The sequence below is a fragment of the Rattus norvegicus genome, chromosome 1 (genome assembly GCF_021556685.1).
Source record: "Rattus norvegicus strain SHRSP/BbbUtx chromosome 1, alternate assembly SHRSP_T2T, whole genome shotgun sequence".
In the NCBI taxonomy this organism is placed as follows: Eukaryota; Metazoa; Chordata; class Mammalia; order Rodentia; family Muridae; genus Rattus; species Rattus norvegicus.
The window spans coordinates 195,366,799-195,382,500 of NC_141534.1; the positions used below are offsets into that span (position 1 = coordinate 195,366,799).

General features: G+C 51.0%; 1 protein-coding gene across 2 annotated transcripts in view; it reads right to left on the reverse strand.

The window, feature by feature from the left end:
* Positions 1-90: 90 nt before the first annotated feature.
* The window catches only part of Stx1b (syntaxin 1B), an 18,622-nt gene continuing 3,010 nt past the window's right edge, over positions 91-15,702 (reverse strand). Inside the window, exons 1-10 of one of the 2 annotated variants that reach the window (XM_087623646.1) lie at positions 11,732-11,783; positions 10,730-10,804; positions 10,447-10,546; positions 10,296-10,370; positions 6,937-7,010; positions 6,689-6,797; positions 6,444-6,517; positions 3,850-3,987; positions 3,642-3,752; positions 91-3,397 (exon numbers count right to left, since the gene is read on the reverse strand). In XM_087623646.1, coding sequence (XP_087479772.1) covers positions 3,317-3,397; positions 3,642-3,752; positions 3,850-3,987; positions 6,444-6,517; positions 6,689-6,797; positions 6,937-7,010; positions 10,296-10,370; positions 10,447-10,546; positions 10,730-10,750 — 783 coding nt within the window. In that variant the 5' untranslated portion in view covers positions 10,751-10,804; positions 11,732-11,783 and the 3' untranslated portion in view covers positions 91-3,316. Of the gene's footprint in view, positions 3,398-3,641; positions 3,753-3,849; positions 3,988-6,443; positions 6,518-6,688; positions 6,798-6,936; positions 7,011-10,295; positions 10,371-10,446; positions 10,547-10,729; positions 10,805-11,731; positions 11,784-15,702 lie in introns of those variants that run through there. The other variant, NM_012700.2, reaches the window with a different exon arrangement.

Here is a 15,702-nt window from a genome sequence, read left to right on the forward strand (position 1 = left end):
TGCTTGTTCCCCGACCCATTCACCCAAGCGCCTTCCCTCCCCACGGCGCCTGTCCCATGCGAGGACAGAAGGAACGGAGCACACAGCAAACCCGCTGTTGGATTAGTTGCTATTTCTCCCGTCCCACCAGGCCCAACCCGGCCCAGGATGGGGTTCGGGGGCACTGGGGACAGGACATGCAGGTCTGGGGCAGGGGGTCAGAATTTCCTGTATTTTATCCATTTGCAACTTGGTCACCAATAGAGAGAAATAAGACTCTGAGGGCTAACAGGAGGGTGGCCAGGCTCGGGCCCCCAGCTAGGCCCCAGGAGTCCTGTCCCCTCAGGGGAGGGGAGGAAGAGAGTTCTAGAAACCAATGGAGAAAAAGAGAAGGGGGCAGGGGCTCATGTCAGCAAACATGGCTACATCACATGACACGCCAGCGACACAGAAACACACCAACGCACACAGCTGCACAGCAGGGCGTGGGGAAAGGCTAGGTGGGGGAGAAGGGAGCTAGGGGCCGACCATCTTGTCCTCTGTTGGGTAGGTAGGGCAGGGCGAGTGCATAGAACACACATGTGTACACGCTCAAGGTATGACGGGAGCATGATGACCCATGGGCACATGAGATGGACACGCAGTGTGCTTTGTAAGAGGCAAGGAAAGGGAGAATGGAAGCATTGAGTCCTGGCTTGGGCCTGGGACCACCAAGGGAGTATAATTGGGCTTGATGGTTTGGGGTGTGTGGAGGGCACGCAGCACACATCTGAGAACATGCAACAGACACCAGCCCCCAGACAACCATCCAGGATACACATGTGGACAGCAGTCAACGAACATGTCCATCGTGTGAGGTGTGGGTCTTAGAAAGCTGGGTTACAGCAGACTCTCAGGGACGGCTCATCTGTTTGAGGCTCAGTGGTGGGCAGCTGTGGGCCCAGTGCCATTCAAAGAGGCAGGAGCAGCATGCCAGCCACAGCCCTGTCCTTGTGAACACCATGACTGGGGTGTCAGGGAGGCTGCTAGAAACATCTGAGTTAATGGGAGTTCTGGCTGGGCTGAAAGAAGAAGGGAACTAGATCCTGGGGCCTCCTCTGACATCTCCAAAGAAGCCAAGGTGGGGGCAGGAGGTGCTGGGCCCTGCAGCAGAATATTCTGGAATGGACAGGCAGCCTCCTTCCTCAGCACAGCTAATCTAGGGGTTACATACATGTGGACACACACACACACACACACACACACACACACACACACACACACACCCCAGGTGGACAGGCAGGGAAGAGATCAGTTGTCAGAGCTGGCTCAGAAGAGTCTTGTTATCTGGAAGTCACATTTGCAGGGTCACTCCCTTCAGCCCGAGTTCCGCACGCACTTGTGTACACATACACTTCATGTGGCTACCCTACTCCGGAGCAGACACACGCACCTCTGTATATCACCTCCATATTCATAGGACTTCTAGCTCTGTCCTTATCCCATTTACCTCCTGCCTGCTCTCAAGAGCTCATAACCTACACAATGTAAGACTTCCTTCATTCCTCACTGCCAGAGAACAGTCCCTGTCTCACCTTCCTGTCACTCAGCTGTGGTTGGGGCCATGGAGGATGTTTCAGCAGAAGACATCTCCAAGGGACAGGTTCAAGGATGGCCCTAAGTGACCATTCAGGTATCTGTGAAATCCAGTTGCTCAAACACAAGTTTTTTGAGAAAGTTCAAAGCATCAGCTGGGGCAGTGGGAGGATCAGTAGTTTCTAAGGTGAGTTTGAGAGGCAGGAGGGGAAATACCTGTCATGGGCAGCCCTGACCTCTTGCTTCATCAGTCCTACCATACCCCTCCAGGAGGCCATCATATACAGATGGGTGTGGTCCTTGGGGGGCACTATGCTGCTTATGTGTGAGGCCCCAGCTCCTATGTGTGGCCACCTTTCTGGAACTTCCTGGGCCTCCGCAGTCATGGGCACACTCGTGTACTAGCTGTCCAAGGCTCAGTTCTGCTGTCAGGCAGAAACAGAAAGGTAAGAATGTGCTTCCCCGTCAGATGGTCTGATGAGGCAGGAAGCTCCACTCATACTTCTGAGGAGCAGTGTGTGTGGCTTGTGTTTTGAGGAGATGGAGAGGGAACCTGGATGAGGGCATAGCCTTAAAGGTGTGTGTGTGTGTGTGTGTGTGATATACAGAAGCAGGAACACAGTATGTAAAGTCCCTAAGGATGCGCACACGCACACATACAGTCATATCTGAGACAGCTTAGAGACAGATATCTGTACCCACCCAAAACTAATGTCTGGTTCACAGCGTGGAGGGCTCTGTCTGAGGAGAAAACTATCAATACTTACACACACACACACACACACACACACACACACACACACACACACACACACATCTTGTACAGAAGCCCTTTACATCATTTGTTGAGGAAAATACACATTCATACAAACTACGCCAGTTGTTTATCACTTACACACATAGGCTTCCAGTTGCCTCCCCTGAACTTCAAGACCCAACACACACACACACACATACACACACACACACACACACACACACACACACACAGAGACAGAGACAGAGACAGAGACTGAGGGACAGAGAGACAGAGAGAGAGGCTGAGAGAGAGAATCCTCAGGACATGATGTGACCCCTGGCAGTAACCAAGCCAGGAAAGTTTGTTCTACATCACAAAAGATGTGTGGCATGGTCACCGGGCCACCCTGGATCCTCTGAGAATGTAAATTATCCTCACATATGCCTCCCACTCCAAATGTAACAGATAGGAGAGAAGGTGGAGGAAATGCTTTGGGTTTTCACATTCACAAAACTCCATGTACATACATTGTATGGGCACAGATCTACACACACACACACACACACACACACACACACACACACACACATACACACCATGTCTATTCACACAGAACAGGTTGGGCCATGGTAGGCTGCTACAGTCAGCACAGCAACCGGCTAGAGAGGGAAGTTCAGACCACACAGGATGAAGGTGGCAGCAAGAAGAGGTTCAGGGCATCTACATACATCTACACAAGTACACACACGCTGGGGTGTCCACACGTCTTGAGCATGTGCCCTCGGCATGCATGTTGGTGTGCATGTGTGATCACGCCTGCTGCTATCTATGTGCGGCAAGGTGGAGGGGGATCCATGGCAAGGTGAGAGCCAGGGACTCCAGGGTCTGCGTGAGGGTGAGAGAGGCTGGAACTGCCTGGGTCTGTTTTGGGAGTGAGCTTGGAGCAGGGGAAAGAGTGAAAGGGTGGTGGGGGTATTGCTCCCGATGTGTGGGGAGGGTCCTGGGGAAGAGAAGGGTAGGGGCCTACAAGCCCAGTGTCCCCCCAATAGATGACGCCAAGACCACCCCCAGCACCACACAGCAAATGATGATCATAATTTTCTTCTGCAGGTAGAAAGATAAGAGAGAGAGGGAGAGGAAGAGGGAAAGAGAGGGACAGGAAGAGAGGTAGACAGACAAATGAAGGGAGAGTTGGGATGTGGGACATGAGGAAAAAGAGGGGAGAGAAAACAGAAACAGGAAGCAGTCAGAGCCGTAGATAAGGCCTCTCGCCCATTTCATAACTGCCACACCCCACCCACTGATCTAGCCTGCCTCCCCCTGCATCAGGCAACCTCCGCTGGCTTACCCTCCTGGCCTTGCTCTGATATTTCACAGCTTTCTTGGTGTCGGACACGGCTCGCTCCACGTAGTCCACAGAATGTTCCACATTGTACTCAATTCGGTCGATCATCTCACCCTGCACACAGAGGAAAGTGAGGAGGGACGGAGAGCTGTCAAAAGCAGCCTTGGGTCTTGGGGAGGCTCCCGACCGGCCGGTGTGGCAGGGCCTGTACCTGGCTCTCCACGAGCATGGCCATGTCCACAAACATGTCGTGCAGCTCTCGGATGCTGGTTTCCAGTTTGATGATCTCATTGTGCCTTGTCTCTATCTCATTCAGGGCTTGCTTTGTCATCTGCGAGTCCATTTTGATCTGAGGTGATGGGAGGAAGATAGGGCAGTGGTCACCCTCTGCTGTGGTAACAGCTTTAGTTTAACAGGGGGCTTGGGTTCAAATCCTTGTGCAGTGACAATTTGGGGATTTTTGTTTCTTTAAAACAAAACGAAACACAGGGATATCATAAGAGCATGTCTTCGGGGTTGGGGATTTAGCTCAGCGGTAGAGTGCTTGCCTAGCGAGCTGCTACTCCGCAGGAAGTGGTCTAACAATGATGCTACCCCTTTCGCCTCCATCCTACTTTCTCTCCTAGTGTTAGGGTGTTGAAAAGGTGGAAGAAAGAAGAACCCCCAAAGTAGCAACACTGGGCAAATACATCCTTGGGCAAACTACTGACCCTCTTCTGGGCTTTGCTGGACCAGCTAGAAAATACAGGTCCCGGTAAGCAGCTACCTCAAGAGACTATTGGGAAACTGAACGCTTTGTCTGTGGAGCTTCGATTGGTTCCTGGAACACCTTAGCCATCAAAGAGAAGTTTGCGAATTACAAGAAAAAAGCTAATATAGAACCCACGACCTTGCTCCAGGGCACACAGCAAGCCCAGGGAAGAGAGATGGTCAAAAGCTGACAGGGTGATGTGGGAGATACAGCAGGTAGGAAAGAAGCAACAGATAGGGAGGCTCGGATGAGAAGGCAGCGTGTCCACAAGTCAACAGGGGCCTTCATGAGATGAGGCAGGGGATAAATAAGAAAAAAAAAAAAAATGCACCACGGGCCTCAAGAACAGGAGCAGAAATTCCAGCTCTCGGCTACAGTGTCCCTCAGCCCCTGACGTGGGCTGTTGGTCACCACTGAGCTTAGACTACAGTAGGCAGTCACTTTCCTCTAACACCGGCCAGTAACCCCTATCACCACAGGCCACACACCGCCACTCTGGCAGCCAAAGCGGCCTTCCATTCTGCCATATTCCCTGCCCATACCGTAAGAGCTAAGGTCATCTGCTAGCTCCCTGCAAGTGTCCCTTACCCTTTCCGTGTCATTACTGCTCCTTTCCAACAGCACCTAAATGCTCACTTGTCTTTTTTACTTTAGATGTTTAAATGTGTGTTCTCAAATGTGAATTCAAGTGCCCACACAGGTTGGAGGAATTGGATGCCCCTGGAGCTGGAGTTACAGGAAGTTGTGAGCCCCTGACATGGGTGCTAGGAACTGAGCTTGGGTGCCTAGCATGTCCTGTTGTCTCTTAAGGTGTGTCTCACTGACATCTATTGACATCTTCCTTGACTCTAGTATTAAGAACCTCTGCAGGCAACACCCAGGTCCCATCTGCAGTTTCCTCAGCCCTCACCAGGCTCCTAACTACTGGCATTGTTATGAAACAAGTGAGTTTCACAAAGATAGTTTCCACTCCCACAATGGAGTGCCAGGGGACAAAGGTCAACTCTTTTTTTTTTGTTTTGTTTTGTTTTGTTTTGTTTTGTTTTGTTTTGTTTTGTTTTTCCTTATAGTCATGGCTTTACTGAAACTTGCTGTGTAGACTAGGCTGGCCTTGAACTCACAAAGATCCTCCTGTCTCTGCTTCCCAAGTGCTGGGATTAAAGGCATGCGCTACACCTGGGCAGAGGTCAACTGTTTCCCACTAAAGTAAGACCTCTTGGAGTCACCCATCAAGCTTCTTTCCAGTTTCACACAAAAAGACAGATGGTCTGAGGAGAGCTGTATTCGGAGGAGGAGAATCTAACTGGCCTACAGCCTATCTACCTGGCTTAACTGAACAAAATAAACTGTTCAAATACTGGCTTACTGCAAACTGTTAAGCAATCACGAAGATTGCTTTATACCTGGTTCGCACTGCTTTCCCAAAGTCATCTGGCCACCGGGGCAGAAATGGAGGCAGGACTGGGCAGGCCAAGAAAAAAGTCCACAAGGAAAAAGGAGAATGTGGGTTTGGGGAAAGCCCGCCCACTCATCATATATGACAGGACCAGGCAGTGTGGAAAACTTAGGGCAAACAACAGCAAAGCCTTCAAAAGCGAGTTGCAGGGGAGTGGGCTGTGGGTCATTGTCCGGTACCACACTGAAGAACTCTGACTCATATATTACACTGTGGAGTTAAGTTCTTAGCAAATCCGTTCACCTTTTGGCCCAATATTCCTCTTCTGTGAAATGGGTTTCCTCTGAGATTGTGGGGAAGAGTAAATGAAAATGGTCATAGTGATGGATGCCTGTAATTTCAGCTGAGGCAGGAGTATTGGGAGTTTGAAACAAGCCTGGGGCACCTAGCATGATCCTGTCTCAAAACCCAAAATGGAACCCTGCAAGTGTGTAACACCTGGCACACCACTACTGACCATTTTTAGGTCCCTTCCTCCTGCCCTGCCCCCATGGAATCTTCCAGTTCTTGGTCCAAGCTGTTGGAGATTCCAGGGTGGACAAGGAGGAGGGACAAGGTTTACCCAACAGACCCGGACCCCACCCGGGAGGGAGCTCACGTCGTCCGTGAAGATGGCCAGCTTCCCGCTTTCCAACATGTCTTCCAGCTCTTCGTTGGTAGTAGTCCTGCCAGCTGTGTGGAGAAAGGACCTCCTGCTCAGTAAGTGGGCCTAAGGAAGAAGGGGGCAGGACCCCAGGACCCACCCTCCCACTAGGCTGAGGCCGGGAATCAGCTCCAGAGAGGAGCCACCAGGAGGGGGCCTGGCAAGTTCTGGGGCTTTGGGAAAGGGAGGGGCACACTCACTGATCTCCAGCTGCCTCTGGATACGGTCCTTGCAGCGGTCCCGGTACTTAGACTGAGTTGCATTATATTCGGTCATTACCTCCACGAACTTCCGTGAGAGTGTGGAGTGCTAGGGAAATCAGGGGAAGTCACAGCAGTACATCAGGGACACAAGATCCAGAAGGCTGCAGCACCACTCTCCCACATAGATTCAGAACCCTAGTCCCCATCCTTCATCTGTCGGCTGGGCCCCTGCTCCATAAGCCTACCTGGGTCTTACGGATACGCAGGTCTGCAGAAGAACGATTCAACCCCTCTTCCTGCTCAATGCTCTGCTCGATCGCTGCAGAGAAAAGGCAATAACAAGCTGGAGACCCGAGGCTGGTGTGGGGGATCTGGGTCTGGGGCGTGGGAAGAGACAGGCTCCAGGTCTGAGAAGAGGCACCATGTCCAGTAAAAGCTTTGGTGAGGTTTCTTTGCAGACTGCCAAGTGCACAAGCTAGGGTTTGAGGGGGTTCCCTAAGGCAGGTAGAGAGAGTCAAAAGGTCACCAGACAGAAGGTTTGTTCTGTTGGAAGGATTTTTGCCTTGGAAAGAACCCAAGCCCACAAGGGAATAAAGCTGCCAGTCCACTAGAGAGGACCGCCCCAAATAATGTTCAGTTCCTCTCACCTCTGAACAAGAAGCAAAACCCACCAGCTATTTTTTTTTTCTTTTAAAGACGAGATGTTATTACATTGTCTGGAACTCGTGGACTCAAAGACATTCCCGCCTCAGCTTGTCTTAGGGTTTTACTGCTGTGAACAGACACCATGACCAAGGACAACATTTAATTGGGGCTGGCTTACAGATTCAGAGGTTCAGTCCATAATCATCAAGGTGGGAACATGGCAGTATCCAGGCAGGCACGGTGCGGGAGAAGCTGAGTTCTATATCTTCATCTGAAGGATGAGGATCTTAAAGGCCACACCCACAGTGTCATGCCCAACAATGCCCTACCTACTAATCGTGCCCATTCCCTGGGCCAAGCAAATACAAACCACCACAGTGGCCATTCCGCTTACAGAGGGACGCTTTAACAGAGGACCTTTAGCTCCCCTCCCCTGCCTGTCCTGTGAGTATCCACTTCTTTTTTTTAATCTTAGTTTTTGTTTTGTTTTTGTTTGGTGGAGAACATTTCTCTGGGTAGTCTTGGCTGTCCTGGAACTCAGGCCTCTGCCTGCCCCCTGCAGCCCCGGCCAGTGCTAAGATTAAAGGCATGTGCCACCACCTCCCAGCTGAGTTCTCACTTCTAAAGGACGCTTTGACCTTCTTCTGGGCCATGTCTTCCTGGCGCCATCATTCAGATTTTCTGAGAAGAGCTTGCAGTAACAGCTTCTTCAAGTCACATCAGAAAATGCAACAGGGACAAATCCCCAGGCTGCTGAGACTTGTAAAGGCCTGTGGGCAGTCTCGAGTGCCACCTCTCTCTGTCCCACTGCCAGGGGGGAGGAATGGAGGTAGATGGGACCTCAAGGCTGTCCTGCGAGCAGAAGTGGGCACAGTGACTGAGTGCTATCTCTAGGTGTGCCAGCGGGAAGAGAGCACAGGCACACATGACCAGGGTCCAGGAGCCGGTTAGCCCTGCCTGGGCCTTATTATCAGGCCTGGGGCTAAGGCTAATGCAGGACAGAGGGGTCTTTTACAACTGCTGTGGGAACTCAGTAATACTGGCTGATATCTCACACCAGAAACTGGAGTTCCAATTCATGAGAGTTCAAGGTCACCCTGATGCCACCAACTGGAGGACGACTGCAAAGATGGAGTTTTTGTTTGTTTTTTTGTTTTGGGGTTGGTTTGTTGTTGTTTTGTTTGTTTGGTTGGTTGGTTTTTGCTTTGTTTTTTCTTGCTCGGTTTCTTAAACTACCTTCACTTTTTCTGTATTCTGTCTGGGCCCATTTCTGAACCCCTGACCACAAAGTTTTCTCGTGGACTTCTAGAAACCTCGTGGGTTTCTCGGGACCGATGGGTCTGAAGAAACTAAGGAATCCTGGACCAGTGACCTGCCTGCCTGTCTCACCCTTCCAAGTGCTGAAGCAAGCACTATGCCTGCCGCAGCCTGACTTTTATGGTGTCTGCTTGAGAATTTATCACCTTACAACCCTGGCTGCGCTGGAAGTCACTCTGGCCTCTGCTGAGACTAAAGGCATGTAGGGCACTGCTCTGTCAATTTGTATGTTTTATACTTGAGATTATTTTTTTAAAAAATTTTATGTGCATTGTGTTTTGCCTGCATGTGTGTCTATTGTGAAGGTGTCAGATTAGAACTTCAGACACTTGTGAACCTTCATGTGGGTGCTGAGAATTGAACCTAGGTCCTCTGGAAGCCAGTGTTTAACCACTGAGCTATCTCTCCAGCCCCTATATTTGAGATTCTTTTTTTTTTTTTTTTTTTTTTTTTTTTTTTTTTTTTGGTTCTTTTTTTTTCGGAGCTGGGGACCGAACCCAGGGCCTTGCGCTTCCTAGGTAAGCGCTCTACCACTGAGCTAAATCCCCAGCCCTATATTTGAGATTCTTGGTAAGACATCATCTGGAGAAAAAATACTTTGCAGTCAAGACTAGAAGAAAAAAGAAACTGTGTAATTTCTTCAGAATTCCCTTCTATACGGATGAGCAAACTGAGGACAGGAACCGTCTACAGTGAGTGGCACTAGATGCTGGGCTCCTCCACGCAGACTGTGTGAGCATGGCCCTCTGAGTATAAAGGGCTTGTTTTTATTGGTTAGCATTAGAGGTTCTCGCATGACCTCCTCATAAGTACAAAAGGACCGGAACCTTGTGTTTTCATCACCACGCTCAAGGTTAGTGGCCTTGGGGACAACTCTCCGTCCGCTCCCAAAAGCCCACCCAAAGCCTAGCAATGGGCCTTAGTGCTAGGGCCACTGTGGTAAATGCCCCACACTGCTGAATTACCAGGGCACATAAGTGGCTGCCCCTTAACGCTGCTATTCCCCTGGCACCAGCAGACAAGGAGGTTCCCAACCCACAATGCTTTGAGGGAAGGTGGTTATTAGCAGCACCCAAGTTCTTAAATTGGAGTGAATACATGAGCATTTGGCAAGGCCCTCCTGAAAGCGTGCCAGCCCCTGATGTCAGCCACACAGTCCAATCTGTCCTGAGCTGAGGATACTAATTCAGAAGCATTTGCTGAGCCCACCTACTGGGTGCTCCGTGTCGTGCTCAGAGCCTGCCCAGGACAAATGAGGACTGATCAAAATTAAAACCCCTTGGAAAAGTACATTTCCCTCGGTTTCCCCCCACTCCCGCTCCTTCCTGGATTCTTTGAAATAGAGTCTCACTACATAGCCCACACCATCCGGAACTCTCACTCTTCCTGAGTGCTGGGATTATAGGACCTCCCCACCGCGACTGGCTGGAAATCTGTGTTTTTCTGATTGATGGCTCTCAGGTGTAATTCAGACAGAAACCCTACCTGGCTCATTTCCCTGTCAAGTGTTTCCAAAGAATGTGGGCAAAGGTGGGCTTGTACATCTCTCAGTGTTCAGGACTCTGACCCCCAGAACCTTGTTTTGTCTGATCTAACGCAGGGCGGAGGCCTTTGTTCGCAGTGGCAGGGCTGTGTTCCTCACCTTTCAACTTGGACCGGACCTTGTTTGCCGTCTTTTTGATGTCTGCCGTGAGGTCCTCCAGCTCCTGTTTAGTCTCTGGGGGGAGGGCAAAGAGGGAAGTGAGAACCTGGATGGGGCCCCAGGCCCTGGGTTCCCCAGAAGCAGCACTCACTCTCATCGGGGTTGGGGGCAGCAAGAATGGCACTGTGCTGTTTCTTCACTTGCTCCACATCCTCGGACAGTTTCTCGATGCAGCCTCGGATCTCTTCCACCTGGGGCAGGAAATCAGTGACACCTCATCCAGGTTGGAGGGCCAGGTGAGACCTAGCCAGTGTTCAGTGAAATCGGCCAAACCCAGAAGGCCAAGGAGTGTGCAGGGACGACGGGATACAAAAGGCAAGGGAAGCTAGGGCAAAGGGCAAGGTTCCAGTCCAGGGCTATACAGGGAGCTCTACCTGCTCAAAGAACTCATCCATAAAGTGGTCTCGATCCACATGAACCACTTCCTCTTCATCGTCACTGTCTTTTGCCTGGAAGCAAAGCAAGGCCAGATCCATGAGCAGTCCCTACATACATATGGGTAGTATCAGTTCCTCACTCAGAAAAGGGATTTGGAGAAGGGATGGCAAGGACACCAAGACTCAGAACCAACACTGGATACCTTGTAGACCAATGTCCTAGATGCCAGTGTACCTTAAAGGAGTCAGTGAAAAGCATTCTCTGAGATCTGAACAGCCTCATCTGTTCAGTCTCCCTGGAAAAGAGACACTGCTGTTGACTGCTGGATATGGACAAATTTCAATACTTTAACACCAGCTAAATGTCAGCCTTGTGATGACACAGTCTGGGCTCCAAGAAGGATTCTAGAACGGTTTTCCAGAACTGTGAACCTCACTACCATCCCCTAGCAAAGCCTGCCCAGGTCTCCCCTTTCCCTGCCACAACCCAGACCATCCATTCCCCTCCCAAAGGTCACATCACTGCCAAGCTCCCAGTGGCTCAGGCCAAATTGAGCAAGCATAGCCAGGCCCAGTAAGGGCTGGCTGGGTCGTGTTAGCAGTCCTCTGACCCACTTCATCCCACACTCCCTCCTCCCACTGCACTGTCTCTTGGAGAGCCTCTTCCCCACGCTAGCCACCCACTTCTTTCCAATCCCTTCCAACCACACACCCACCAACTCTCTCTGACTCCGGATTTCCCAGTTGCAACCTGCAGCTGCTCAGTCCTCCACCCTCAGGGCTCAGAGACACAAAGGGATTCACCCACCCACACTGCCATCTCCGGGCAGACCAGTGACACAGACAGAAGAGCTGACACACACGCACACAGAAATAGGCCCCCCGACACCCACATCGAGCTGCACAGCCGCGCTGATAGTCACTGCACACAGACCCAGGCAGAGCTGTCTTGCTGACACGTGGACACACAGGGAGAGGAGGAGGGGGCTGCCTGCTCACCCAACATCTTTGAGCCCCACAACTGCACGTTTTCACCCAGAGTTGGGCGGAAGGCACAAGAGGGCTCCCCTGGGAACTGCATTCCTCTCTGCTTGGGACAGAATTCTCAGGGTAAAGTTGAGCTCAGCCATCAACAGGCATTAAGCCTGGAGCCCTAACCAGCCCCGGGTTCAGCCGGAATCTCAGACAGGTTGAGTCAGAGTTCAGACAGAATGGAGCCAAGAGAACCTGGATGAAACCGAGAGAGAAGCAGGACAGCAGCTGCCTGCGAGTGGAGCTGGGACCTGGAGGGAGAGCTGACCGGCTGGAGCAGATCACAGACAGACCTCATGAAAGTCAGACAGGCTAAGAAGGCACTGCTCTTGGCTCGGATGTATCTCGGTCTGTTCGGATTGAACCTAGACAGCCAGATGGGACTGAGATGTAACTAAGACACTAAGATCACTTTGGATCTGCAGAGTGGGGGCAGCCCTGAGACCAGCATGACCCAAGGAGACCTCCTGTGGCAGGCTAGAAAGTCACCTGCTTCTGCCCAGGTCTTCCTCAAACCAAACTCGAAGGTCTCAAAGACCCTGCTAGGATTTTTGGCTTCTCCAGCCTCAGGACGGACATGAGAAGATGTCGGCCCTGGAAGTCTATCAGAAGCGGGGCTCATCTCAGGATGCAACAGTTCTCACACTTGCTCTCCAGCTTCTCATCCTCCAGGGTCACAGTCTCCTGCTGACCTTCTCACCCTCCCACCCACCCTTGACCAGCTTCGCACAAGGCAAGGGAAACCTTTGCCAGTCTAGGTTCCTGGGAACCTGTCAAGGAGGTCCTTCCTAAAGTCTTATTTTAGTTTCGCCTGTTTTCAAAGCCTCTCCCCTTAGATTCTTCCTAGACTAGCCAGGCTACCTGTTTACTTGCCCTTGAGAGAGGAAAAAAGGAGAAGGGCCTAATTTGGTTGGCTAATAACTACAAAGAGAGCTGAGGCTCCGCTATGTGTACGAACTCGCTCACAGTCGTGATCCCTTTGATCCTCACAACCACAGCCCAGTGAGAAAAGCTGGGCAAACGCTGTTTCCATTTCATAGATGAAGGAGCACGGAGCCAGAGTGGGAAAAGGACAACGATTTGCCTGAGGGCACCAGCAGAATGGAACCAGGATGCCATAGTCTACTGACCCTAAGTCTGCTTCCCCAAAGGCTCCCTAGTCACTATTTACTTTGTGTTCCTCCCCTCCCCCCACCTCCCTCCCCATTACACCCCCCATCCTGCCCCACCAGCTCCTCCTGCTCAGGCCTCTGCATCCGGACAAGCCAACGTCACCTACCAGTGCCTCCTGCAAGCATCTCACATTCTTCACCAAAACTCTAGAGAGGGGCTGGAGCCATGGCTCAGCTGTTAAGAGTGTGTTGGTCTTGGAGAGGACCCAAGTTCAGTTCTCAGCATCCATGTGGGTAGCTCATAACCACGTGCTTGTAACTCCATTCCAGGGGATCTGATGCCCTCTTCTGGTCTCTACAGGTTCCTGCACTCATACACACACACACACACACACACACACACACACACACACACACACACACACACACACACACACATTTTTTTTTTGAGCCTGGTGTGGTGGTGACCTTTAGTAACCAGCAGTCAGGGGACAGAGGGAGGCAGACCTCTGAGTTTGAGGACCTTCAGGGCTACACAGAGAAACTTGGTCTCAAAAACAACTATAACAACTATGAATAAGTAAATCTTTTTGTGAAATCTTCAAAACAAAAACAGGGTCTGGAGAGATGGCTCAGTGGTGACGAGCAGGGCCTGCTTAGCCTGCACAGGATCCAGATCAGCTGGGGCTACTGAATGAAATCCTGTCTCCAAAACAGGCATATGCCTGGCAAGCACACACTTAATTACCATAGAGGGAGGTGGATCTCTGTGTCTTCAAGGCCAGCCTGGTCTACACAGCTAGTGCCAAGCTGGACAGGACTACACAGTAAGTGTTTGTCTAAAGCAAACAAACTCTGTGATGACCACGGACCCGCACAACTGCCACACTGACAAACACCACAGAGATTCACCAAGTGCTGGGTGCTGGGTGCTGGGTGCGTATTCTGCACACGCTCATCCACTTTACTCATTCTTTTCGAGACGACTCATTGTACGTGCATCGGTGCTCTGCCTGCATATATATCTGTGAGTGTGCCAGGTCTCTTAGACTGGAGTTACCGACGGTGGTGAACAGTCATGTGAGTGCTGGGAATTGAACGCAGGTCCTCTGGAAGAACAGCCAGTGCTCTTAACTGCTGAGCCTCCTCTCCAGCCCCATTTAATTCACTCTTGACCTCTTTCTGTCTGTCTTTCTGCCCCCCCTACCCCCCTTCTCTCTCTCTCTCTCTCTCTCTCTCTCTCTCTCTCTCTGTGTGTGTGTGTGCGTGTGTGTGTGTGTGTGTGTGTGTATAACCCAGGACCTCAAGCATTCTTAAGCAACACTCTGTCGCTGAGTGACAGTCCCAGCTCCTGGGTTTCTGAAAGTCTTACTGTAGCTCAGGGTAGCCTTTAGTTTGGAATCCTCCTGCCTCCACTTCCCGAGTGCTGAGATTTTAAACCACATCACCACCAGACTCATTCATTTAATTCTTACAACAGCATCCCGAGACAGACATTATCACAGCCCCGTTTTATGAGTGGGAGAACTTTAGAGAGAGGTCAAAAAGCCAGCAGGTAAACAGCCTGGTGGGCTTCCGCCTTCCAGGCCTCACTCCTTCCTTCAAGCAGAAGACTCCTCCCACTGAGGGCCCAAGGAAGCTCAGAGACCTGCAGGGAAATGCCTACTGCTGCTAGGGGAAGAATCTTTGATGAGGATGGACTGTGAGCTCCTGTGTCTTCTGTGTGACAGGTGAGGAGACAGCTCAGACATACTGCTCTATGCCTGAGGCTTCACAGCAAACAAAGCCAGAGGTTGAGCTTGTCAAGTCTCCAGGTGATTTCCCCTCTATCCTGCTGACAGATGCCAGTCCCTCTGTCCTTACTTGGCTACAAAGAGAGCTATCCTGCCCACTCTCTCTTGCTCTATTTCTCTGTCCCTCCTCCCACTTCTCTCTAGGGTCTCACTGTGTGGCCCAGAGTAGCCTGGGACTTGCAGCAATGCTCCTGCTTCACCCTCTCAAGTGTTGGGATTCACATATGAGCCCAGATCCAGTATGGAGTTCCTCACACTTAATCTCACGATCATGAGGTAAATGCTCTTATTCCTATTCAACAGATGAAAAACCAAGGCACAGAAAGATTACATAACTTGTCTAAGGGTGGCCATCCAATAAGGTGTTGGTGGATGTCAGGGCATTGCTTGTCACTGTCCACCAACTGGTGAACACCTGGAAGGATTCCATTAATAAAAGCTTTTGATTCCTTGCCTTGAGGCAATCCAATCTTCAGACTTCCATCTGGCTTCCTTACAGTCAAAGTTTTCCACATCAGCAACAAGAGTGTCTGGTATATGTGTGTGTGGTGTGTGTGTGTGTGTGTGTGTGTGTGTGTGTGTGTGTGTGTGCATGTGTGTGTGTGGTGTGTGTGCATGTGTGGTGTGTGTGTGTGTGTGTGTGTGTGTGTGTGTGTGTGTGGTGTTGAGGACTGAACGGAGGGTATCAAATATACACATCTTTACACACACTACCATACACTGTCCTCAGGGTTCGAGCACTACATCATTTGATCTAGAGCCATCAGACACTCTCTTGCATCCCTCAGGATTCTGTCCTCCATCTGCCTCCTTAGCTTGGGCCTCTCTCCCCACTCCCCCAGTCTCTCATGGTCCAGTCTAGCCTGTCACTTTTCCTTTTCTTCTAGCTGCCCTCAGGTAATTCCAAAATCAAAACCCACTAGGAGACATCCAAATGGGCTTACGTGAAGCTCCAGAGGAACTGGAAAGTCACCTAGGAATAGCAACCACAGAGCATGGCTGTGCACCAGGCCCTTTCTTGGATATCTTGTAA